At 43.0% G+C, this 25,458-nt stretch overlaps 1 protein-coding gene across 1 annotated transcript in view; it reads right to left on the bottom strand.

Moving 5' to 3' along the window:
- The window catches only part of LOC126195680 (formin-2-like), a 247,096-nt gene that overhangs the window by 196,393 nt on the left and 25,245 nt on the right, over nucleotides 1-25,458 (bottom strand). Inside the window, exon 3 of the mRNA XM_049934308.1 lies at nucleotides 11,335-11,510. Coding sequence (XP_049790265.1) covers nucleotides 11,335-11,510 — 176 coding nt within the window. The remainder of the gene's footprint in view (nucleotides 1-11,334; nucleotides 11,511-25,458) is intronic.

The following is a 25,458-nucleotide window of genomic DNA, read 5'->3' as shown; positions in this document are numbered from 1 at the left end:
TAGTACTTGTTGTTTGATGTTTTCTACTTCTGACTGGGGTATCCTGTTATTTTTGATTATTACGCGAATCTGATCAGCTAGTCATTGCTCTGTTAAAAATTTTAATTCTGGGTATCTGGTAATAAATGTTGTGTATACTTGTGATCTGTATCCAGTTGTGTTGGTTCCTAAGTTTGTTGCTTGGTAATAACAGAACATGAGGTGTCAATTAACTTCATCTGACCATCCCATCCTCTGTCTGTTTTCCTTCTAGGGTGGTTGCAGGAAGCATATCCTGCAAAACACTATTTGGATTTAAATCAGTTTCCAGTTGGCTAGCAGTGTTGTTACCATTGTGGGCGGGCATAGGGTTCAAGCATCGTCCCCGAACATGACGGCGCTTGTCCGAGGCTTCTTTAGTTCTGTCCTGAACTAACTCATCACACTCAAAGGGGGGTTAGCCCTACTAGTGGTTTGTTCTTTTCGTCGCCTTTTACGACTGGCAGAACATACCGGAGGCCTATTCTTTTCCCGGACCTCCACGGGATTATTATTATTATTATTATTATTATCTTTACTTTCTCAGACGTTAAGTCTGGTGAGGAATGGAGTGACGCGGACCTTTATCAAGCGTCACTTCCTTTTTGCTGTACGGTATATGTTATATTGCATTTAGGAACTTTCGGGTAATTGAACATGTATCAATAATTACGGATTTCTGTAATTGTATATATATGTTTGGATGTAGCTGTATTGCATTGATGTATTGGTGGATATTGTGTGGTATGACTCCTGTAGTTGATAGTATAATTGGTATGATGTCAACTTTATCCTGATGCCACATGTCTTTGACTTCCTCAGCCAGTTGGATGTATTTTTCAATTTTTTCTCCCGTTTTCTTTTGTATATTTGTTGTATTGGGTATGGATATTTCGATTAGTTGTGTTAATTTCTTCTTTTTATTGGTGAGTATGATGTCAGGTTTGTTATGTGGCGTTGTTTTATCTGTTATAATGGTTCTGTTCCAGTATAATTTGTATTCATCATTCTCCAGTACATTTTGTGGTGCATACTTGTATGTAGGAACGTGTTGTTTTATAAGTTTATGTTGTAAGGCAAGCTGTTGATGTATTATTTTTGTGACATTGTCATGTCTTCTGGGGTATTTATTATTATTATTATTATTATTATTATTATTATATTCACCGGTATGGAGAGAGCCCTAGCATGTCACCTGGTTATTTTGCATACCCGAGTCTTCACAGAGCTTGTAAGTTAATGATTTAATTGTTTCAGATCCACAATTCATTTAGAACTATCACTTATTTTTTATTTTGCATTCATGCAGTATATTTCCTATTTATCTTGATATTGTGCAAATCATATGAAACTATGTTAACATATGATGATTTTTGAAATATTGTCTTATCTGAAATTCACAATTATAATTGGAATTTTGTAAATTGTGCAGTTATTTATCTATTTTCTTCACTTTCTTGATATGAAAATGACAGTATTACATTCTGTGTAATGAAAAAAGTTTTTTCACAAGTGAATTGCAGTTTTGAGTTTACTAGGCGACATTACATGAGCTTCGGAAAGAGTTGCAGCCATTTTTCACCAACATCAAGTGTTATAAAAGACCCCTGAACTATTTGCTCTTCACACAATGGACAACAACAAATAATTTTCAATTACCCTTGACAAGTTTTTCTCCAATATTAATTTATCTGTCATCGTGCAGCACACTGTGTTTAAGAAACAAATCTGTATTACCAAAACCTTGTGGGAGTGACAACCGACTACTCAATACATGACAAGTGTAGTGTGTCTAATATGTCATGTTCTTTGTTGAATCCTGTTCTGCTTTGTTCACTAATGTATATGCACTTGTTTTCATACCTGTGCACAGTAATGTGGAATTTGTTACACTGTTATTTTGTGTATTAGGAGACAGTGTCACTATTTAATTGATGACTCTGAGGAAATTGTGCTCTCATGAATATATTATCTACTTTGATTCACACAGATACATACCACCATGACTACTATGGATAACCTACCACACACGATCGATGGTGATATCCACAACGTTAAAAATGAGTCAAGGCTTACAGCGCCTGTCTCCTGTACTTCGACCACCAAATTCTATGACATGAACATATCCATCTCTGAACATTATGGCTTCAGCCACACTGATTCTGACATCAGACATAGAGAAGCAAACACAGAACACTGTTCTGCACAGCCACATATCTGTGCTGTGTGACATCTCATCCAGAGTGATCATGAATATGGTTCTTCCACCCGCACTGTTACCTCCTGCGAGAGCAACAGACTTTCCACTCATTGGCTCTCATGGTCCTGCCACATCATGTTTGCAAATTTAAGCCCCACCATTTATGCCCAATCAACTAGGAATCTGATTTTCAATAATGGAGAACATTTTCACACAATAGAAAATCAGTGACAATTTTGAACAGCTCACCTTATTGACCAGTAATTCCATCAATGTGCTATTTTAGTGGTGTCTGACACATTAGAACCCCACTCCCCTCTAGCAAGATTAAAATTCTCTGGAGACGGCACTGATTTTGTGTTGCACAAAACCAATGTATCAAAACCAAATCCTGTACCACGAGAAGCATAGTAACAAAACAATATGAACCCTGGTGATAAATGCATGGAATGATAGATGCCAGTATCATTTCAGATGTTTTCCTATTATACAAACTGGCAACAACAATTGCTACCCTATGTGAGGTTAATCTTAATAGCTCACGAAGGAAATCCATTATGCAGGTTGCCAATATATTGCACATCTGCTCAATTTGCACACCACAGTGGCCACAGCAACAACTCCCTTTCATTCTGAAGACAGCCAAACCATACCAGACCAGCCTGAAGTACCACTGCTTCACTGTGAGCTCTCCTCCACCTGAAGATCACCAAGCTTTCCTGAGGACCTACAAAGTCATTGCACAATCATTGAAAGAAAGACTGAACAGTTGGAAACACTACAACTGTGGACCACTACAGCTAAGTGCATTTGCATCCCTCATACCTCCCCACCCCTATCACACAGTCTCAAGACCACTCAGGCAAACATTTGCTGGTTCCACAGACATTTTAGTCACCTGGCTACAAAGTGCAAGAACCATGTTTGCACCCCAACACCAAACACCAATCTTATTCAGGTGTAATGCAGAACATCATTCACATATAGCACATACCGTTTGAGAACAGTCAGCACCCAAAGTCAAAAAGGTATTTTACGACTGTTCATTGTACTGTTTGTTGTGACAACTTTGATGTTGCCAACTACCAAATGACTACACAAGACTGCAAAACAAAGTTAGTTTGTCACTGGCTACATACAGACTTCATGTTTTTAATCAAAACAGAATGCCATGCTCTACCCAGACTCAAAACACAGTATGGTCCCTTTAATGACAGTTAATGATTCTGTCATATGCACATACAGTCACAAGACTTTGGATTTGGTCATCACTTTCACCAAGAATGCCAAATGGACTGTCATGTTAATAAAGATTGCTCAACCTATTTTTGGCACTGATTTTCTCATACATGCATGTCACTTTAATTTTGTATCAGAGTGGATAATGTAAATGCTACCATATAGAATGACAATGATCATTACTGGGAGTCCTAACACCAGAACTTAAAGTTAGACTTCCATTCCACGGAAAAAGAGTACACAGTATTCAGGCATAAAACGACCAACTTATGTAAGAAGAACATGGTAACGTAGCATTGAAAACATAAGGTGAACTCCAAGTCACCATGAAAACACTGGAAGAGCTTACAATACCTACACAATGCAACTGTGATCTGGCACAGCAGTGTCCATGGATAAGCACCCAGTGAAGCCACAGAGTGTGATCCCACACCCTATGGCGCATCATACCCATACCAACCCTACCTGTTTCATCATGTGCAAGTCAGATCATGCTGTATCGGCTATCACTAACTTCGACGGAGATGGGCAGGCACTGGCAAGCAGATGGGGCGGGGCAGGGTAGGGCAGGTGGTGGCAAGCAGACAGATGTTTTTTTTCTACAATATTATTTTTCAAACTTTCTGGGTCCTTGGCTCTCTCCCATTGTATATAAGCAAGGGGCAATTTCTGTTGTACAATATTTGTTCAAAAATTTCGGAACTGTGACCACAAAATTTTTCTATATTACCTTTTACTTATTGTACATGGTCTCCGAAATACTCTTCTCCACAACTGATACGCCATTCCCAACACTGTTTCCACTTTTGTAAGCAGTCTTGGCATGCCTTTTGCTGGGTTGTGTGAAGTGCCATCTGCAAATTTTCTTTTATTTCATCTATCTATGTAAATATTCATCCTTTCAATGGAGTTTTCAACTCTGGAAATAAATACATGTCCAGTGGAAATAAATACATGTCCACAGGGTCCTGGTCTGGAGAGTATAGAAAATAAGGCAGCACAGTCATTTCATTTTTTGTGCAATAGTCACACACCAACAGGAATCAATGTGAAGGTGTGTTATCATGATACAAGAACCATGAGAATTGTCTCATCACATTTCAGGTCGTTTCCTTGTCAGATTTTCTCACAAGCATCACAACACATACCAAAATTGTGAACATACTGGAATTTTTTGAACAGACCTTGTAATACAGCCAACATGTAAAAAATTAAGAAACAGTGCTATCTTTAGTAATGGCTAAGTTAATCAAGTTTTAATATTATTACATCTTATTCTTGCAAAAAAATCAGTGGGAATGATGAGACTGTTCCTTCTTCGTCAGATCTTAAATCTTTGGACAAGACTTGATGATGTGACTTAACTGTTCTTCCACATTCACTCATGATCCATTTATTATGTTGTTGACTGTCAGTACTGAAAAACCAACCTTACACAGTTGGGAACGGAATTAAAACTCTTGAGATCTTTTCACCTACTTGCAAATTATCCTGCATCACCAAGTGCAAAACTCAAGCAGTTTTGATAAAACCAATCTCGATTTCAATGTGGATTCTGTAGAAATATTAATAAATTGCTCTTGTTCTTCAATGGTAAGTGTTGATGTAAACTCTGTAATGAAGTGACCTTGTATTGATCTACTAGATCCAGAAAGTACTTCAGAAAGTTAGCATTGAGCTCAGTTCAATGATCCTCAAGCACAGACTTCAATTATTCACTCAACTGAATCATTGTCTTTTTCAAGTCAACAATCTTTGACTTGTTTGATGTTGCCCACCATGAATTCCTCTCATGTGCCAATCTCTTCGTCTCAGAGTAGCACTTGCAACCTATGTCCTCAATTATTTGCTGGATGTGTTCCAATCTGTCCTCCACAGTTTTTACCCTCTACAGCTCCCTCTAGTACCATGGAAGTTATTCCCTGATGTCTTAACAAATGTCCTATCATTCTATCCCTTCTTGTCAGAGTATTCCATATGTTCCTTTCGTCTCCATTTCTGCACAGAACTTCCTCATTCTCTACCATAATTTTCAACGTTTGTCTGTAGCATTACATCTCAAATGCTTTGATTCTCTTCTGTTCCAGTTCGCCACATTTCATATTTCAGTACCAAATATGCTGTGCTACAAAACTACATTCATAGAAATTTCTTCCCCAAATTAAGGCCTGTGTTTGATACTGGTATACTTTTGTTGGCCAGGAATGCCCTTTTTGCCAGTGCTGGACTGCTGCTGATGGTGTTCTTGCTCAGTCTGTCATTTGTTATTTAGCTGCCTTGCTAGCAGAATTCCTTAACTCCATCTACTTCATGACCATCAACCCTGATGTTAAGTTTCTCACTGTCCTTGTTTCTGCTGCTTCTCATTACTTTTGTCTTTCTTTGATTTACTCTCAATCCATATCTATACTCATTAGACTGTTGATTCCAATCGGCAGATCTGTAATTCTTCAATTTCACTGAAAATAGCATCATTATCAGCAAATCTTAGCACTGATATGCTTTCACCTTTAATATCAGTTCCACTCCTGAACCTTTCTTTTATTTCCATCATTGCTTCTGTGATATATACGAGGGTCATTCAATAAGCAATGCCCCACATTCTTTTAAAAAGGCATTCATATACACAGACAAACCTCCTTGTTGGTGCTTCACATTTGATGTCTGTCCTGTGTGCCGGTGAGGTTTCGTACAGTTCTGGCAGATGGCAGAGCGTCAAAATGGCATCTACATATGACTCATTACAAGCAGCATGCCATATTGAATTCTTGTGTGCAGAAAAAGAAACTGTCGTGAACATCCATAAATGTTTGTGTGCAGTGTACGGTGATGCTGTAGCTGATGGGAGTACAGTTGAGCTACGGGTAAAGAAAGTTACAGTGTCAGGAAATGCAGAAACAGAGCTCCATGATCAGCAACACTCAGGATGTCCTGTCACAGCCACTGCTCCAGACATGCTGAATCGTGTGGATGTCCTTATTTATCCTGACCGGTGCATCAGAACTTGACAATTGGCTCTACAGTTGTCAGTCAGCATTGGAAGTGTATCTGCAATGATTGAGGTTCTCAGATATTCAAAGCGGTGCTCACGGTGGGTTCCATGAATGCTCACAGCAGATCACAAGATTCAAAGAAAGGCCATTTCATCTGAATTGTTGGAGCATTCTGGGACCAATGGAGAAGCCTTTCCATCACAGATCGCTAAGGGGAACGAAATTTGGGTGCACCAGTTTGCGCCATAAACAAAAAGACAGTTCATGTAGTGGTGGTATCCTCATTCTCCATGAAAGAAGAAAAGGTATGGTGACAGTCTTCTGGGACTGTATTGGCGTCATTCTTGTGGATGTGATGCCAAGAGGGTCAACCATCAATTCAGAGGCATATATGAAGACTCCGAATAAACTCAAGAACCATATCAGACATGTTTGATCGGACAAGAATCTAGCAGAAATCTTGCTCCAACATGATAATGCATGGGCACACACAAATCTGAGAACCCAGGAAGACACCGCCAAAGTGGGTGGACATCATTGCCTCATCCACCCTACAGTCCAAACCTGGCACCCTCTGACTTCCATCTCTTTGGGCCACTTGAAGATTCTCTACATGGAACACACTTTGAAGACAATGAGTGTGTCAGTCATGCAGCAAAAATATGGCTACTCCTACAGGACAAGAGCTTTTACCAGCAGGGAATACATGGTCTTCCGCAACATTGGCGTAGGGCCATAGAATGTGATGGAGACAACAAGCATTGACAAGACATGTTGATGTATATTGTCACCAAATCATGACTCTTAACAATAAATATGTTCTGAGAAAAGGAATATGGGGTATTACTTATTAAACAACTCTCATATATTGAACATAGGGGTGAAAGACTGCATCTCTTTCTTACACCCTTTTTAATCTGAGTTCTTGGTCTTCTACTCGTATTACTCCATCTTGGCTCTTACACATCTTATATTACCCATCTCATTCTATAGCTTATCCCAATTTTCCTCAGAATTTTTAGCATCTTGTACCATTTGACAATGTCTGTCACTTTTTCCAGGTCAACAAATCCTATGAATGTGTGTGTATTTTTCTTTAGTCTTGCTTCCATTATCAACCACAATGTCACAACTTCCTCTCCCATGCCTTTACCTTTACTTAAGTCAAACTGATCATCATGTAACAGATCCTCAATTTCCTTTTCCATTCTTCTGTATATTACTCTATGCATGAGCTGTTAAGCTGATTGACAATTCTCACACTTGTTATCTCTTGCAGTCTTTGGCATTGTGTGGATGATATTTTCCCAAAGTTGGATGAGTATCACCAGACACTCATTCCACACACCAATATGAATCTTCATTTTGTTGCCACTTCCACCAATGGTTTTAAAAATCCTGATGGAATATTATCTACCCCTTCTGCCTTGTCTGATCTTAAGTCTTCCAATGCTCTTTTAAATTCTGATTCTAATACTGGATCCCCTACCTTTTCCATACTGACTCCTGTCTCTTCTTCAATAACACCAGACAAATATTCTGTCCCATACCTCCATTGTACTCTTTAAACCTATCCATACTCTCCTCTGCATTTCACAGTGGAATTTCTACTGAACTCTTGATATTACCACACTCACTTTTAATTTCACCAAAAGTTATTTTGACTGCTCTGTTTGCTGAACCAGTCATTCCAACAATTATTTCTTTTTACATTTCTTCACATTCTTCATGCAGCCATTTCGTCTTAGCTTCCCCACACTTCTTATTTCATTTATAAGTGTCTTATTCCTGTATTTCTGAATCTATCTTGACATTTTTGTACTTCCTTCTTTGTTTTTCTTTCCAATTTCTGTGACTGCCCTTTTTGCAGATGTCCATTCCTCTTCAACTGAACTGCTTACTGAGCTATTCCTTATTGCAGTATCAGCAGCCTTAGAGAACTTCATGCAACACTCTTCATAGGTTAGTACTTCCACATCACACTTCTTTGTGTATCCATTCCTCCTGACTAATCTCTAACTTCAGCCCACTCTTCATCACTGCTAAACTGTGATCTGCTCCTGGGTGTGCCTTACAATCCAGTATCTGATTTCGGAAGCCCTGTGACCATGATGTAATCTAATTGAAATATTTCTGTATCATCTTGGCTTTTCCAAGTATATCCCCTCCTCTTGTGATTCTTGAGCAGAATATTCACTATTACTAGCTGAAATTGATTACAGAATTCAATTAGTCTTTCTCTCCTCTAGTTTCTTGTCCCAAGGCCATCTTCCCCTGTTACCTTTTCTTCGACTACTTCCCCTACAACTGCATTCCAGTCCCCTATGACTATTATATTCTCATCCCCCTTTATGTACTGTATTGCCCTTTCAATAGCTTCACATACTTTCTCTATCTCTTTATCTTCAGCTTGCGACATCGGCATGTATACCCGAACTACCATTATCAGTGTTGGTTCGCTGTCAATTCTGATAAGAACAACCCTATCACTGAACTGTTCACAGTAACACACTTTCTGCCCTAACTTTATATTCATAATGAATGCTATTATTTTTATACCATTTTCTGCTGCTGTTGGTATTACCATATACTAATCTGATCAGAAAACCTTGTCATCTTACCATTTCACTTCATTGACCCCTACTGTATCTAAACTGAGCCTTTCAATTTCCCTTTTCAGTCTAACTAGTTTACCCTACCACATTCAAACTTCTGACATTCCATGCCCCAACTTGTAGGAAGTTATCTTTCGTTGGTTATTCAATCTTTTCTCGTAGTCACCTCTCCCTTGCCAGTCCCTTCCCAGAGATTCGAATGAGGGACTGTTCCTGAATCTTTTTCCCAATGGAGAGATCATCGTGGCACTTTTTCAGTTACAGGCCACATGTCCTGTGGACACACATTATGTGTCTAATTTAGTAGTTTCCATTACTTTATGCATCCTCATGCTGTTGGATCACTACTGATTCTTTCACCTGAAGGGACAGTTTCCCTCCCCAAGGGCTCTGAACCTCCATCCATCGCTCCACCTTCTTTGACAAAGCTGTTAGCAGACTGAGGGTGACCTTTTATGCCAAAAGTCTTCGGCCACCAATGATGATGATTTTTATTCGAAATTTAAGTGGTGGCAAGGTCCAGGCACAGGACCTAGGACATTTTCTTTACTAATCAAGGACTCTACTCCTTTAACACTCTGTAAAGACTAAGGAAAAGATGTCTTTATCATCCTACATTTTCTCCAGAGTAATAGTTTCTTCCTGGAAGATAAAGTTTTGTGTGACAGTTGCAGAAAGTTGGTCTCATTACCTTGAAGGGATACACTCAGTATATTTGGTATTTTAAAGATGTTAAAGATATACCAACTTCAAAGCAGTCATTGTATACACACTTCCCAAACTCTCGTGTTTCTCTTGAACAAGATCATTGTTTAATTTTTAAGGACATCATATTTGCCACTGACTGGAGAAATTATTTATTTCACAATTGCAATTTCGGCCTTCTGGTTATTTTCAAGTCTTACTGCAAAAGCTAAAAGAATACAAAAATGAAGCACAGCGTGTATGTATGGAACTGGACAAACATGTCATAGACAGTAGTAAATTACAAAATATTGTGAAAATAATCCATTGCTTACATTTTGTCTTTGCACATGTGAGATTTTAAAATCATCTGACATGTGTACATGTTGTCAAAACTAAGCCTTTTCACTTTAGAGATAAAGCAAACAGTCCATTTCATCCTCTTCACATTTCACTGCATCTACAGTTTCATGGCAATGACTTCCAAAATTTGTTATAATTCTTTGAATTTTATCCATAGACAGTGCGACATGATGTGGCATCTATGAAAAATTTTGTTTAATGTAGAAGCATCATTTACAAACATTGAACAAGTCAATCTTTGCAATATGTACTGACTGTCAGTTGAAAATCAATGTTGGCTTAAAGATTGGCACATTTTTCAAGACCCATCTTGGTCCTTTTATTACTGTTGGGACTCTAAATACACTCACATTATCTCGAGTTCCTAAGGTATTATATTTCTGCAGTTATTGGAAGACATTCTACTGGACATAAGGCACTCAGTGAGGTACTAATATGACAGATGTACCTTCCACTGCATCTTATGGAAACATTTTGAGAGCATTCAAATGGTTGTTCAGCAAATGCAAAATGCTCTGTACATTCACCAAACTTGACACATCTATCCTTTTATCTGTGGTGAAAATTAAAACAAGAGGTCATTATATAACTCCATGAAGAAATGAATGCCTTACAACATGGGCCAATGCTGCTGTTAACTCCAGAAGAAATTTAACATGCAGCATTGTTTCTCTAGTTTCACTTCATAGCATGTAACAATGCTCAAGGTCAATATTATGAGCACTTGGTATGACAGCCATGATAATAAACATGTAAACTATACCCGAGTTAAGCATGCACTTACATCTGATATAGTACAACTGATGTTAGTGGAATCTCTTCACCTAACAGCAGGACATTGGTTTGTGGTGCAAGTTGTCTTGATACTATTTGACCAAGTCCCATATATAACACATATTTCTCTCAGAAGCTTCTTTCAAATGTCACAGAAGAAAGTATTTAGTTACATTAGAAAGAAATTAAAACAAAGACATTGTGATAATAAGGTGACTGTAAAGAAAAAAAAATTACTATATTTATTCATTTGGGATTCATTTGGTGTAGCCTATCTTAGCTGCCTTATGCTGTGCTTTTAGCACTTTCAAAACAACACTGCCAGTGAGGAAACCAAACAGTGTATTGAAACAGTGAATAAGCTTTGCACAGAAACAAGAATGTCTTCAGTATAAGAAGTACATTAGTAAGTTATGCAACCACACTGATAAATGTGTTAAAGGCTCACCTGGAAGACAGTGTCCACAGCAGCATCTTTATCAGATATTTGACATATTACACCAGCTGCCAGAAGATGAGTGCAGAATTGCACTGCAAGAATTGTTAAGTCCTGGTCTGACAGATACAGCTTCAGGTAGTGGCCATCTGGAAATGCTGAGAGGAACCAGTTTACCAGTATTAGGCCTGTAAACATAACACAAACTCATGCACATGTCGTCTTCTGGGAATAGACTGGTGTTGGCCCTAAATCATGTCTCTACCAATTTGTCAGCATATGTAATCCACCAACACACAACAGCATACATGGAAAACTGCAGCTGCCACTGGTGCTATACCGGTAGTACATTTGTGGATCACTTTTACTATCCATAACACTGAAGAAATCTTGTGTAAAGAGAATGAGTTGAGTTTAACATGATCTCTACTTCCTGAATCTAAACTGATTTCCATGAGGGAATTTCTAATACTCATGTAAGTAATAAGTCGGAACTGAAGAACACACTGTCGTTTGCTGCTACAAATAGATGTGGTAAAATGCAACAGTACTACACATCAGATATTCTTTTTCATAGATGGGAGTGACCTTACTTTTCTAGAATCATATCAGAAAAGAAAGAAATACTGTAAACACTGGCTGACCTTTGGACACCATGTGAAAGTACAACTGTAAGTTTTAGGTATTTCTATTTTCTCATCTGCATCAGTAGTAACAATTTGGGATCAGAATAAGAAACAATTTTACTGGGCATGCGTCAAAGACAATACAAGGATTATTTATGATCTGTACTTTTCTACATGAGACGTGAAGAGTTTTTGAGTTAGGAAAGCAAAAACAATCTCAATTTCGTGAACCTCCAGAACCTGGGTAAGAGGCCAACTAGTTAACAATTCTTCCACCATCACTGACAATATTAATTGCTATAATGATATAATTATTAGTTAAGCTCACAAGAGATCAGAACTAATTGTAAGAACCCAGTTTTAGGACATTCTGTATTAATTATGTACAGTAATGTTGTCACAACTCATCAAGGTGTGTGTATGTCACTTCTCACAATGTCTTCAGAGTAAGGCTCACATACTGGGTTACGAAACACAAACTCATCACATACCCATTTTGATACTCCACAATGAATATGTGGTGACATCTATGAAATTCAGTTTAATGATTTTTGTTATGCCTTATGCAGGCACCCTGTTTGGCTGCCTTCCTGCATCAACCTTGTGCTACATGTTACACAGTTAAGAAGGCTGTGTGACAGTATCACCTATGTAGGCACTAAAGACCACTTTCCCCCAGTACTACCTCCCCACCCCATGTCATATGCAGGAGTCTAAGTTACTAACCTCAGCTTTGGTTGTCTGGTGAGGTTAGAGCTAAGTGTAAATTTGTGCATCACCATTGTTGATGTGACTATTACAAGGTGCTGACATTCTACTTCTGTCAGAGGCATCAAAGGATTTGGAAGAGCAACTAAACTTCATGGACAGCATCTTCAAAGGAAAGTATAGGAGGAACATCAACAAAAGCAAATCAAGATTAATGGAATATAGTCAAATTAAATCAGGTGATGCTGAAGGAATTAGATTAGGAAACAAGACACTTCAATTAGTAGATGAGTTTTGCTACTTGGGCAGCAAAATAACTGATGGTGGTCATTTTAGAGAGGACATAAAATGTAGACTCGCAATGGCAAGAAAAGCATTTTTGAAGAAGAGAAATTTGTTAACAGGAATTACAGATTTAGGTGTAAGAAGGTCTTTTCTGGAGTGTAGCCATTTATGTAAGTGAAACATGGACAATAATGAGTTTAGACAAGAAGAGAATAAAAGCTTTTGTAATGTGGTGCTAAAGAAGAATCCTGGATATTAAATGGGTTGATCACATAATTAACGAGGAGGTAGTGGACAGAATTTGGGAGACAAGAAATATGTGGCGCAGCTAAACCAGAAAAAGAATCAGTTAATAGACATGTTCTCAGACATCAAGGTATCATCACCACCAATTTAGTACTGGAGGTAAATGTGTGCATGAGGGTGTGGGGGGAATCATAGAATGGAGACCAAGAGATGAATACAGTAAGGAGAATCAGGAAGATGTGGGTTGCAGTAGTTATTCAGAGATGAAGAGACTCACAGGATAGAGCAGTGGGGAAAGCTGCATGAAACCACTCTCTGGCCTGAAGACCACAGCAACAAGTAATTCTAGTCTGACACGCACGAACTTTGGAGTCAGATTCAGGAATTTTGCATTGCCATTCTGGGCAAGATCGACACAGCATGCTCAAGAGGATGGGCACATTCAGCTTACTGCCATCTTCAGGGCTTTGAGAAATGTTGAATCATTGGCTCCATGAACATGGAAGCGCAATACTGACAGATTGCCCAAACATTTGGCCATAACATAATTAACTGCAGAGTAACTGACTGACAAGGTCCACAAGAAGATCAAAGACATGTTCAACTGCTTCTGATGAATAAATGAGTGACAGCAGCAGAATACTCGGCACACATTACAGTCAGACGAGACTATATTATTGAAGTTGGGTTGAGATCTCAGACTTTCTTACATCAGTTACCTCTAACTGTATATCATAGAGACTGAAGTGATGTAGAGCCAGAGTATACTGGGACACTGAGTGGTATTCTCTGGTGTTTAGTAACGAGTCTCACTTCTGTTTCTAGTGGTCAGATTGCGCCAAGCATCAATTAAGAGACCGGTATCCTTGCAGTTACTGGAATTTTTGGTGTGAGATACTATCTATTGTGTGTGTGTGTATATATATATATATATATATATATATATATATATATATATATATATATATATATATATAGTGGTTGTGATGTTCATACATTTTTTTTTCTTCGGGGGACCAAATGGCGAGTGGCGAGGTCATTTGTCCTGCGATTCCGAAGTTAGCCACAGATGCTAATAGTGGATGGATCCAGTCAGCAGAGTCAATTTATAAAATAATGAAGTTAAAAAACACACAGTAAAAGGTGAGGCCAAATATAAAAACTAGAAAAAAGTGGGTGATCTTTCCATGGGGTCCCAGACTGTGAAGACTGGAAGAGCAATCCCAACCACAACCATCCTGTCCCTGCTCCAAGACCAAAGTAAGACCTTATATCTGGAAATAAAAAACACTTTCACAGAGGAAACTAAGGACCAGTTCAGCCATCTGTGAATTGTATGCTAAGATTAAAATTAAGGAATCAGGAAGACTATACCTAGCATGAAGAGCCAAAAAGAAGGGGACATGCCAACAATATATGGCATACAATCAGTCTGGCTCCACAACATGGGAGGGGGGTAGGTGACTGCTCCCCCAGCCACACAATCAGCAAGCTCATTACCTGGGATACCCATATGACCAGGGATCCAAAGGGAGTCAACATAACAAGCAACATGGCGAAGATCAGCGAGATGGTCATGGATGGCCGAGACCAAGGCATAGCGGGAAAAACACCAGTCAATAGCCTGAAGGCCACTCATTGAGTCTGTACATAGCAAAACTTGGTGGAGTTGGGACTGTTTAATAAAGGTAAGGGCCAAGGAAATTGCCATCAGTTCCACAGTAAACACGCCACATGTAGTTGGCAGGAGATGATTTTCCATGCCAACAGAGGACTTGAAGGAATATCCCACATGATCAGCAGATTTAGATCCATCAGTGTAAAAAACAACAGCATTCCAAAACTCCCAAAAAATTTGGCAGAAAGAAACAACTGAATACCATCGAGGGAACGGAATCTTTCGGATCTCTGTGGAGATCCATCGGAATCCGGGGCTGAGGAACTAACCAAGGGGGGGTTTGGGAGGGAATGTGGGAGACAGGACAAAGAAGGAAGCTGAAATCATGGTGAAGAGACGCAAGGCAGGTGGGAATCAGGTGTGTGACATCCTTGGTCTGGGAACAGGATAGAATAGGAAGGATGAGTGGGAGAGGCATGGACAGTGATTGCATAAGAAATCAGAAGTTGGGACCACCGAACAGAAAGGAGGGGGGACCAGCTTCAACCAAGGGACTATCAACTGGGCTAATAGGGAAGGCACCAGTGGCCAAACGGATACCACGATGGTGGACCGAATCCAGGAGGCACAGTGTGGAAGAAGCAGCTGAACCATAAACTTGACAACCATAGTCCAAACAAGACAGCACTAAAGCCCGATAAAGGCAGAGAAGGATGGCGCGGTCCGCATCCCAGGAGGTGTGGGCAAGGAAGGGAAGGACATTGAGTTTTGTGGAAACATCCTACCTTCAGAAGTCTGATATGAGGCAGCCAAGTGAGCTTGTTGTCGAAAAGAAGACCCAGGAAATGAAACTGTGGGACCACAGGTAATCCTTGTGCATCAAGGTAGAGCTCCAGACCGGGGTGGACCGTAGTGCGGTGACAGAAGTGGACCACCCATGACTTTAAAGGAGAGAATTGAAACCCATGTGAGATGGTCCAAGCAGAGGCACGCCATATAGCTCCCTGGAGCTGCCGCTCTGCAGAGGCCATACAGAGCCATACAGAGCAGGGGTGACCAAAGGACTGACCGAGGCCACAAGTCCATCTATAGCAATGAGGAAAAGAGACACACTCAATACTGAACCCTGTGGGATGCCATTCTCCTGGGTCCATGGAGAACTAAAAACAGTACCAACCTGAACCATGAACGACCAATGGAACAGGAACTGGCAGATAAAAATCTGAAGTGGGACCGAAAGATCCCACTCATGAAGTGTAAGTAAGATGTGATGGTGCCAAGCCATGTCATAGGCCTTGCAAAGATCAAAAATACTGCAACCAAATAGCAGTGCTGGGAAAAACCCTGCCGAGCTGTGGATTCCAAGAGAAGTAAATGATTGATCAGAGACCATCCCTCTAGGAAGCCGAACTGGTAAGGGGACACTATATCCTGAGATTCGAGGACCCAATTGAGCCGATGGGCTACCATCCATTCAAGTAGCTTACAAACAACATTTGTCAGACTAATTGGCCAATAGCTTTCAACAAACAGGTTTTTTTTACCAGGCTTAAGGACAGGAACCACGATGCTATCCCTCCACTGAGAAGGGAAGTTACCCTGGAGCCAAATATGGTTAAACACCCGGAGAAGATGCCATTGTGGAGCACTGAGATATTGAAGCAGTTGGTTACGAATGGAGTCTGGGCCAGGGGCCATATCACGAGAAGAAGAAAGTGCGGAAAGAAGTTCCCATTCAGTAAAAGGTTTGTTGTAAGATTCTGACTGAAAAGGGGTAAAACATAAGGCGGAAGCTTCAGCCTGCTGTTTCTGTTGAAGCAAAGCAGCTGGATAGGAGGATGATGCTGACATTGTTGCAAAATGGGTCGCAAGATGTTCCGCTGATCCATGCAACGGCCATCCAGGAGGTGACGGCCCAGAAAGTAGACTGTTGATGGTAACCTTGGAGAGAGCAAAGTGTAGCCCATACCCGTGACATAGGGACAGTAGAACTGAGGGAAGAAACAAAGCGTTCCCAACACATCTGTTTGCTCTGTTTGATTAATTAATGGGCTTTATAGCAAAGGCATTTAAATGTAATAAGTTTGGCAACAGATGGGTGCCTCTTAAGGTGTTGCAAAGCTCGATGGCAATCACGGATGGCAATGGAAATGGCCGTACTCCACCACAGGACTTGCCGGCAGTGAAATGGTCCAGATGAGCACAGGATAGCAAGGCTAGCAGCGCGAACAATCGTGTGAGACATGTCACGTAGGACGTCATCAATACAACCCAACAAAGAGGGAGAAAAAAAGACCTGTGCAATATATAGAGGCCAATTGGCACGCTGGAAAGACCAACAAGGTAACCTGTCCATCGGGGAGTGGGAAGGGAGTGAGAGAATCAATGCAAAATGGTCACTATCACAAAGGTCGTCACGTGGCAACCAGTGTAATGAAGGGAGGAGGGAGGGAGAAGAAAGAGAAAGATCAATGGCAGAAAAGGTACCATGGCCAGTACTGAAATGAGTAGGGGAGTCATCATTAAGAAAGCACAAGTCTTGGTCTGCAAGAAACCGGTCTATGAGAAGAACCCGACTAGATGGAAAAGCATCACCCCACAAGGGAAGATGGGCATTAAAATCCCTGAGAAGGAGGAAGGGAGGAGGAAGTTGCTGAAGAAGGGCAGTTAAGGCAGCAGGTGTAAGAGTCCTGTCAGGAGAGAGATAAAGATTGCAAACTGTGACCCCAGAGTCCAGGTGGACCCTAACAGCAACCGCTTCCAATGTAGTTTGAAGAGGAATCCACATGCTAGCAACGTCTGTATGGAACAATGTAAAAACGCCACCAAAGGCCCGTGGGGGGGGGCCGACCTGATTGCGACAAAAAACACAGAACCCACAGAGGGCCAGCGAGTGATGATCAGTAAAATGAGATTCCTGTAGAACCACACAAGCTGCAGAGTAAAACGAAATAAGGGATTTCAACTCCAGAAGGTGATGGTAATATCCATTACAATTCCATTGGATTACCACAGTGAACAGGCTAAAGCCATTCATGCTGCCGGGTCATCACCCATCACCGACAAAGAGGGAGAGGGGGGGGGGGGGGCAACATCTATGAACAACAGCTCAGAATCAGGTTGTGAGGGTAGGGACAGGACCTCTGGTGACACCAGAGGCTCCTTGTCCCGGGACTTACGTTTCTTCTTCTTTTCTGTTTGATATAGAGGAGGGCTGTGCGGCAAAAAGGAGCCAGCTGCAGCAAGATCTGGAACAGAATGAGATCGGGCAACCTGGGGGACGAATGACTGTGGTTCTCATGGTCGTTGTGTGGCAGCAGACCTTTGGCCTGGAAGGCGCCGGGAAGGGAGGGTCCCGGGAGGGGCGCCCTTGACCAGCAGACACCGAAGAAGTGGGTCACTTCTCTGGCTGAGGAGGGGGAGCAGCACACGGAAGGGAGGGGAGCTGCATGGGAGGGGGGAGGAGAGAGGTTGAGGACTGGGACATGGAAGGGGGAGGAAGGGGTGAAGATGTAACTAAGGCATAGCTAGACGTCATGAACACAGGATGAAGACTTGCATACTTCTTACGAGCCTCAGTGTAGGTTAGACGATCAAGGGACTTATACTCCTGTATCTTATTTTTCTTCTTATAAACTGGGCAATCCAGTGAACATGGATAATGATTGCCATGACAATTAACACACACAGGAGGTGGAACACAGGAACTCCCCTCATGGAGTGGACGTCCACAGTCGCCACAGAGAGGGCTTGCGAACAGCGAAAAGACATGTGGCCAAAACGCAAACACTTAAAACATCTCATAGGTAGTGGGATTCATGGCTTCACATTACATTGATAAACCATAATCTTGACTTCTCAGGGAGGATATCCCCTTCAAAGGCCAGGATAAAGGCACCAGTATCAATATGACTGTCCTTCAGGCCCTTCTAAACACACCGAACAAAGTGAACACCCCACCGTTGAGATTGTCCCAAAGTTCCTCATCAGTTTGAAGGATGAGATCCCTGTGAAAAATCACACCTTGAACCATATTCAAACACTGGTGGGGGGGGGGGGGGTAATGGACACAGGAATTGTGCCAAGATGGTTACAGGCATGAGGGGTCGCAGACTGGGCAGCTGAAGCAGTTTTGATCAATAACAAACCCGACCGCATCTTAGTCAGAGAATCCACTTTGCCAAACTTGTCTTCATTGTGTTCCACAGAAAATACAGGTTTATTATTGGTTAAAATATCCCCATCAGTTCTGGTGCAAACCAGATAGCGGGGGAAAGGTTTCGCCACTAGTCTATGAGCCTGACCCTCCTCCTCCCAGGGGGTAGCCATGGAAGGGAAGGCCGAAGGAGCAGAAGAAGCAGCACTAAAAGAATCATTTCCATGCAGAGAGATGGCTGTAGAAGAACTGCAAGAGGTCTGGACCCGAATGCGTTTCATTTGCATAGCGTCCACCCTGATACCACCCACTCCGATCAGGGGCTTCCCCCACGGGTACAACCCAGCCACAGCAAGGGCCGTCTGGCAGGACATCTGGCACGGCAGCCATTAGCCATTGCCAGGAGTTCTGAGGCTCCAGGAAGACAAGTAACCACTCCTAGGCTTACATGAGGTGATCACAGCTCAGGTAACAGAAGTGTGATCCCTGTGTTTTCAGGCGGCTCGACCAAGAGGGTACATAGCAACCCCACCACATGGGCTGGCTACCGTGCTGGCTATGTACCCTAGCATCAGACAACGACGTGAAAGAAAACATGGAAGGAACTAGGAAGGCACACACCAGAGACACAAGGTAAGGTGCTCTTCCCCAAATGATTACACTACAGAACAGAAATTTAGTAATGGAGGTCAAACCCCAGAGGGGGACCAGAGGTTGCCAAAAGGATGAAGTAATTACACAATGAAACGAAATCGCTAAGCCAACATAACCAGGAGGAAAGCGGGGCCAACATGCACAAGGACACCAAGAGAGGTAGAGGAGAGGGTTGAGGGGAAGTAGCAAGGACAAGAAAAGAGGGAAAGGGAAAGGAAAATGCAGCCCAGGAAAGAAGAAAACCTGCAATAGCTCGGGGCCCCGTGCTCACCACACAAGTACTCGCGAAAGGACCATGAGCCCCCTGGGAGGTGGGGATGGGGGGGGTGGGAGGGTGGGTTGCGGGGGGGGGGGGGGGGAGAACTGAGAGGAAGTGACAGTGGAGAGCCACAGGGTTAATAGAGTCCTTAGAGCCACGCAAAAGGTCCAGGCAAAGCTTCGGCCTACAGCTACAGCTACACCACGGAGGTGTACATGAATGGACCTCAAGGAGAGCTGGTACAGGCAAGGACTCCAGTTCAGACAGAATTGATCGCACATGAACCACAATTGTTAGACCTGACCTGATCTGCCTATGCAAGAGGTGAACTGCCTTGGCTGGGAAAAGAAGACAGTGATTAGGATGTTCAGGAGAGCTATGAACGTGTGTAATGTAACTGGCAAGCAGTTGTGCACACCTGATCTTCAATGGAGGGACTCCAGTCTTCACCAGTATGCTTGTCACGGGACTCATTCTAAAAGCTCCTGTCGCTAGTGTAACTCCGCAGTGGTACAATGGGTCGAGCAAATGCAAGGCTGAGGGCGCCTCCGAACCATAAACCAGACTCCCACAGTCAAAGCCAGATTGAACAAGGGCTCTATAGACCTGCAGCAGCGTGGAGCAATCTGCACCCCAGTTCGTGCCGCTCAGGCAGCCGAGGGCATTGAGATGCTGCCAAAACTTCCATTTAAGGTGACGAAGATGAGGAAACCAAGTAAACTTCCATCAAAAACCAGACCTAAGAATTGATATGTCTTCACTACAGTGAGTGGATCGCCATTAAGGTAAAGTGCTGGTTCCAGATGAACGGTACAACGCCGACAGAAATGCATGACACACAACTTCATGGAGGAAAACTGGAAGCCATGGGCTAGAGGCCATGACTGTCGCCTTGTGGATGCCCCCTGTAGGAAACGCTCAGCAAGACCAGTACTAGAGCAACTGAACGAAATGCAGAAGTCGTCTGTGTAGAAAGAAGGTGACATGGAGGGTCTGACAGCTGCTGCTAGACCATTAATGGCCACTAAAAATAGAAATACACTCAGTACAGAGCCCTGTGGGACTCCATTCTCCTTGATATGGATGGAACTATGGGAGGCACCAACTTGGATACAGAAAGTGCAGAGCGACAGGAAGTTTTGGATAAAAACTGGGAGCAGGACTCATACAATGTGGCAAGGATATGATGTCTCCAGGTCGTGTCGTATGCTATTTGTAAGTCAAAAAAGACAGCAACCAGTATTGGTGTCTGGAAAAGGTTGTTCGGATGATAGACTTGAGGAACACAACATTATCAGTGGTAGAGCGACCCTGGCGGAAGGCGTCCTGACATGGAAGCAGTAGGCCACGTGCTTCCAGGACACAACCCAACCACCGACACACCACACATTCCAGCGGCTTACAAAGAATGTTGGTGAGGCTGATGGGCCCATAGCTATCCACATCAAGCGGGTTCTTACCGGGTTTGAGCACCTGAATGATGGTGCTATCCCTCCATAGCAATGGAAAGACACCATCGCACCAGATCTGGTTGACGATGATGATGAGGATATGTCACTTGTAGTCACATGAGATATGTTTAATCATCTGGATGTTGATCCGATCAGGCCCAGGAGCTGTGTCGGGGAAATGTGCATGGGCACTGAGGAGCTCCCACTCTGTTATTGGGGAGTTATAGGATTCACTGTGGCGTGTAGTGAATGAGAGGACTCTCCCTTCCAGCAGCTGTTTGAGAGTGTGAAAGGCTGGGGGATAATTCCCCGGCACAGAGCTTGGCAATTGCATTTGAGTCGATAGATAACACACCATTTACGGTAACACTGGGAACAACTGTTGTGGTCTGGTACCCGAAAAGACGTTTGATCTTTGCCCAGACTTGGGAAGGTGACATATGGCACCCAATGGTCGAGACTTATCTCATCCAACACTCCTGCTTCCATCATTTGATAAGGTAGCAAACATGGGCATGGAGTTGTTTAAAGGCTATGAGGTGCTCCAGGGAAGGGTGTGGTTTATGCCACAGTAGAGCTCGCCAAAGATCTGTAATTGCCTCAGCGATTACCGGCGACCACCAACCGACTGCCTTATGCCGAGAGCACCATAAAGAGTGAGGGATCACATTTTTTGCCGCAGAAACAATTGTAGTCACCTGCTCAACCATCACATTGATGCTACTGTGTGGAGGAGATTCAACGGTGACATCAGAGGTGAAAGTTTCCCTGTCCGCCTTGTTTAAAGCCCATCTGGGCAAGCGTCCATGGGCCTTATGCTGGGGCAGTGACAGGAAGATGGGGAAGTGGTCACTACCACACAGGTCATCATGTGCTCTGCAGTGGATAGGTGGAAGAAGTCCAGGGCTGCAAACTGATAAATCAGTGGCCGAGTAGCTACCATGAGCCACACTGAAATGTGTGGCAGCCCCAGTATTTAAGAGGCAGAGGTCGAACTGACACAGTAAAGTTTCAAAATGTCTGCCTTGGCCAGTAAGCACGGTGCTACCCCACAAGGGGTTATGGCTGTTAAACTCTCCCAAAAGTAAGGAAAGTTTATGGAGTTGATCAATCAGTGCAGCTAATACATTCAGGGGTACTGCACCATCTGGAGGAAGATATACATTGTAGACAGTTATTTTCTGCATCATCCTTATTCTGACAGTCACAACTTCAAGAGGGGTTTGAAGAGCACAGTGTCACTAGAGACTCAGCTTAGGACATAAATGCAAACTCCACCTGACACTCTATTATAGTTGCTCTGGTTCCTGTTATATCCCTTATAGCCATGGAGGGCAGGGGTCCGCATTGCCGAGAACCAGGTTTCCTGGAGGTCAATACAGAAAGCAGGTGTAAAGCTTAAATCTTACTGTAGCTCAGCCAGATGGTGGAAAAAACCGCTGCAATTCCATTGGAGTAGGACATCATGGTGAGACTAGGAAGGCATGGAACATTCAAACAGGCAGTTTACACCTCAGGCTTATCTGCTGCCACCCACTTTTTGCCTTATCAGCCTATATCCATTGTGTCCGAGGGTCTGACGAGATCTAGGTCCTCAGCAAATGCCAGAATCTCCACTCCATCCTCAGATGCAGAGCTTGCAGGTAGCGGTGGTGTGGGTGCCACCGCAATTGCCCTGGTCTTAGGGGTCTCCTTTTTGGCTCTGAGAGGTGACGGGTTGGCAGAGCTGATGGTGCCAGAACTGCTGTAGCGGCGGCATAAGTTGTCATACATACAGGATGTAGGCATTCAGTCTGTCCAGGGTCTTTTACTCCTCCATGATTTTCCTTTCTTTCTGGAGAATCCTGCGGTCTGTCAAGCAAGGAGAATGGTGCTCTCTGTAGTTGACACAGATAGGAGGCGGGGCACATGGAGTATTGGGGTGTGATGGGCATCCACAATCTCGACATGTGATGCTGGAAGTACAGTGGGAAGACATATAGCTGAACTTCCAGCACTTAAATCACTGCATCAGGGGAGGGATATATGGTTTGACATGACAGTGGTAGACCATCACCTCGACCTTCTCAGTTAATGTGCCACCCCTCAAAGGCCAAGATGAAGGCACTGGTGGCAACCTGATTATCCCTCAGACCGCAATGGACAAGCCGGAACAAATGAACACCTCACTGCTCTAAATTGGCATGCAGCTCGTCCTAGGACTGCTAAGGAAGGTCCATGTGAAATATGATACCCTGGACCATATTTAAGCTCTTATGGGGCATGATGGTTAAAGAAACATCCCCCACCTTGTCAAAAGTGATCGACGCCCATGACTGGGCAGAGGATGCTTTTTTGATCAAGACTGACCCAGATCTCATTTTGGACAATCCCTCCACCTCCCCAAACTTGTCCTTTAAATGCTCAATGAAGAACTGAGGCTTCATCGTCATGAAACATTTCCCATCAGCTCTCAAACATATAAGGTACCGGGGTGAAAAAGATCTGCTGCCATCCTTAGCCTGACGTTCCTCCCATGGTGTGGTCAGGAAGGGGAATGATTTGGGGTCATACTTATGTGTGTTTCACCACCAGCAAGAGATGATGTATTACACTTCATTACATGTCAACGAGGGGCCCTCCCCACAGGCACCACCCAGCCACAGCAAAGGCCACTTGGCAGGATGGCCATTGCTGGGAGTCCTGATGTCCCAGGGGGATGGGCATCTACCCCTTGGCATATGTGGGGAGTTAAGGGTGCAGGCATCAGCAGAGCGATCCCTGTGTGGTCAGGGGGCTACAACCAACAGGGTACATGGCATCCCAACCACAACAGACTGGCTACTGTGCTGGATATCAGGTGCAAAGAAGTCCGTGGTCATCGTGGATGCAGAAAGCGACTCTGCGTAGGGCATGGTGGAAAATGCACCCAGGAAGGTGTCCTCGCCCAAGACATGGAGAATGGGCAGGACTGCAATGTGATGACAAGAAAGTGGGCTAAAGATCTCAATGAATGACAGACATGATGCACCATGTAAGATGCCCTTCCCCAATAGGCTCCCTCTTCGAGAAAATTTTGAATAATAGAGGTCAAACCCTACAGGGGACCATCACATAAGGCATAAACATGTGAAACCCCTTTTAGTAGCCTCTTACAACAGGCAGGAATACCTCAGGCCTATTCTTACCCCTGGACCCCTAGGGGGAGGATGGAGGGGGGAAGTGTGATGTAGATCCACATACCTACAGCTGGAATTGTGAAATGGGATGGGGGCCTAAGTATCCACTTCTCTAACCAAACGGTCAGACAGTTCATTTCCTGGGATGCCCACTTCAGTTGGCACCCAGAGCAAGACAACTGAGAAGGTGGTGGAGAGGTCATGGGTAGCAAATACCAAAGGGTTACGAGATCATAATCAGTTGATAGTCTGCAAGCTGCTTATTGAGTCTGAGCAAATTAAAACACAGTGGAGGGAGGCCAGATAAAAAAAATTGAAGGCTCTGAATGGCTAGAAGCTCTGCTATAAACACATTATATGATCCCGGCAATAAATGGTTTTCAAAACCAGTAGGAGACATGAAACTGTATCCCACCTTACTGATTGTCTTAGAATCATCAGTGTAAAAGATGGTAGCACCATGGAACTCTGCAATGATGGCACATACAACTCGCTGGAAAACCAGAGAGGCAACAGAGATTCTAGGACCCTGGAATACATTGGTCCTTTTATATGGTCTAGGCACCATCCGGGGAAAGGGGGGTGGGGGGTTGGGGGGGGGGGGGATATAGAAGGAGAGACACACGGTGCATTGCATTACAATGAGTGGAGGTGGAGATTCTGACAGAGGGATCCCACCCATGGGGAGATGTCAGGAGGGAGACATCAATTGTTGGCAAAGAGGACAGAGAACACCAGATGGTCAGGGAATTGGCAAATGGCAATTGCATAAGGAACCAGGAGTTGGTTACATCATATTTGTAGAGAGGGAATCCACTCTTATGTGAGTAGATTGTCAATGTGATTAGTGCAAAAGGCACCAATAGCATGAAGTGCCCCACCATGGTGAAAGGGTCAAGCAGCTGCAAAGTTGAAGGAGCCGTTGAGCCATAAGCCGCACTACTATAATCTAGTCTGGAAAAGACTAAAGCATGG

Source organism: Schistocerca nitens, chromosome 7 (assembly GCF_023898315.1).
Source record: "Schistocerca nitens isolate TAMUIC-IGC-003100 chromosome 7, iqSchNite1.1, whole genome shotgun sequence".
Classification (NCBI taxonomy): domain Eukaryota; kingdom Metazoa; phylum Arthropoda; class Insecta; order Orthoptera; family Acrididae; genus Schistocerca; species Schistocerca nitens.
The sequence above is the reverse complement of the archived record's forward strand: the minus strand, read 5'-3'. Positions and strand labels throughout refer to the sequence as shown.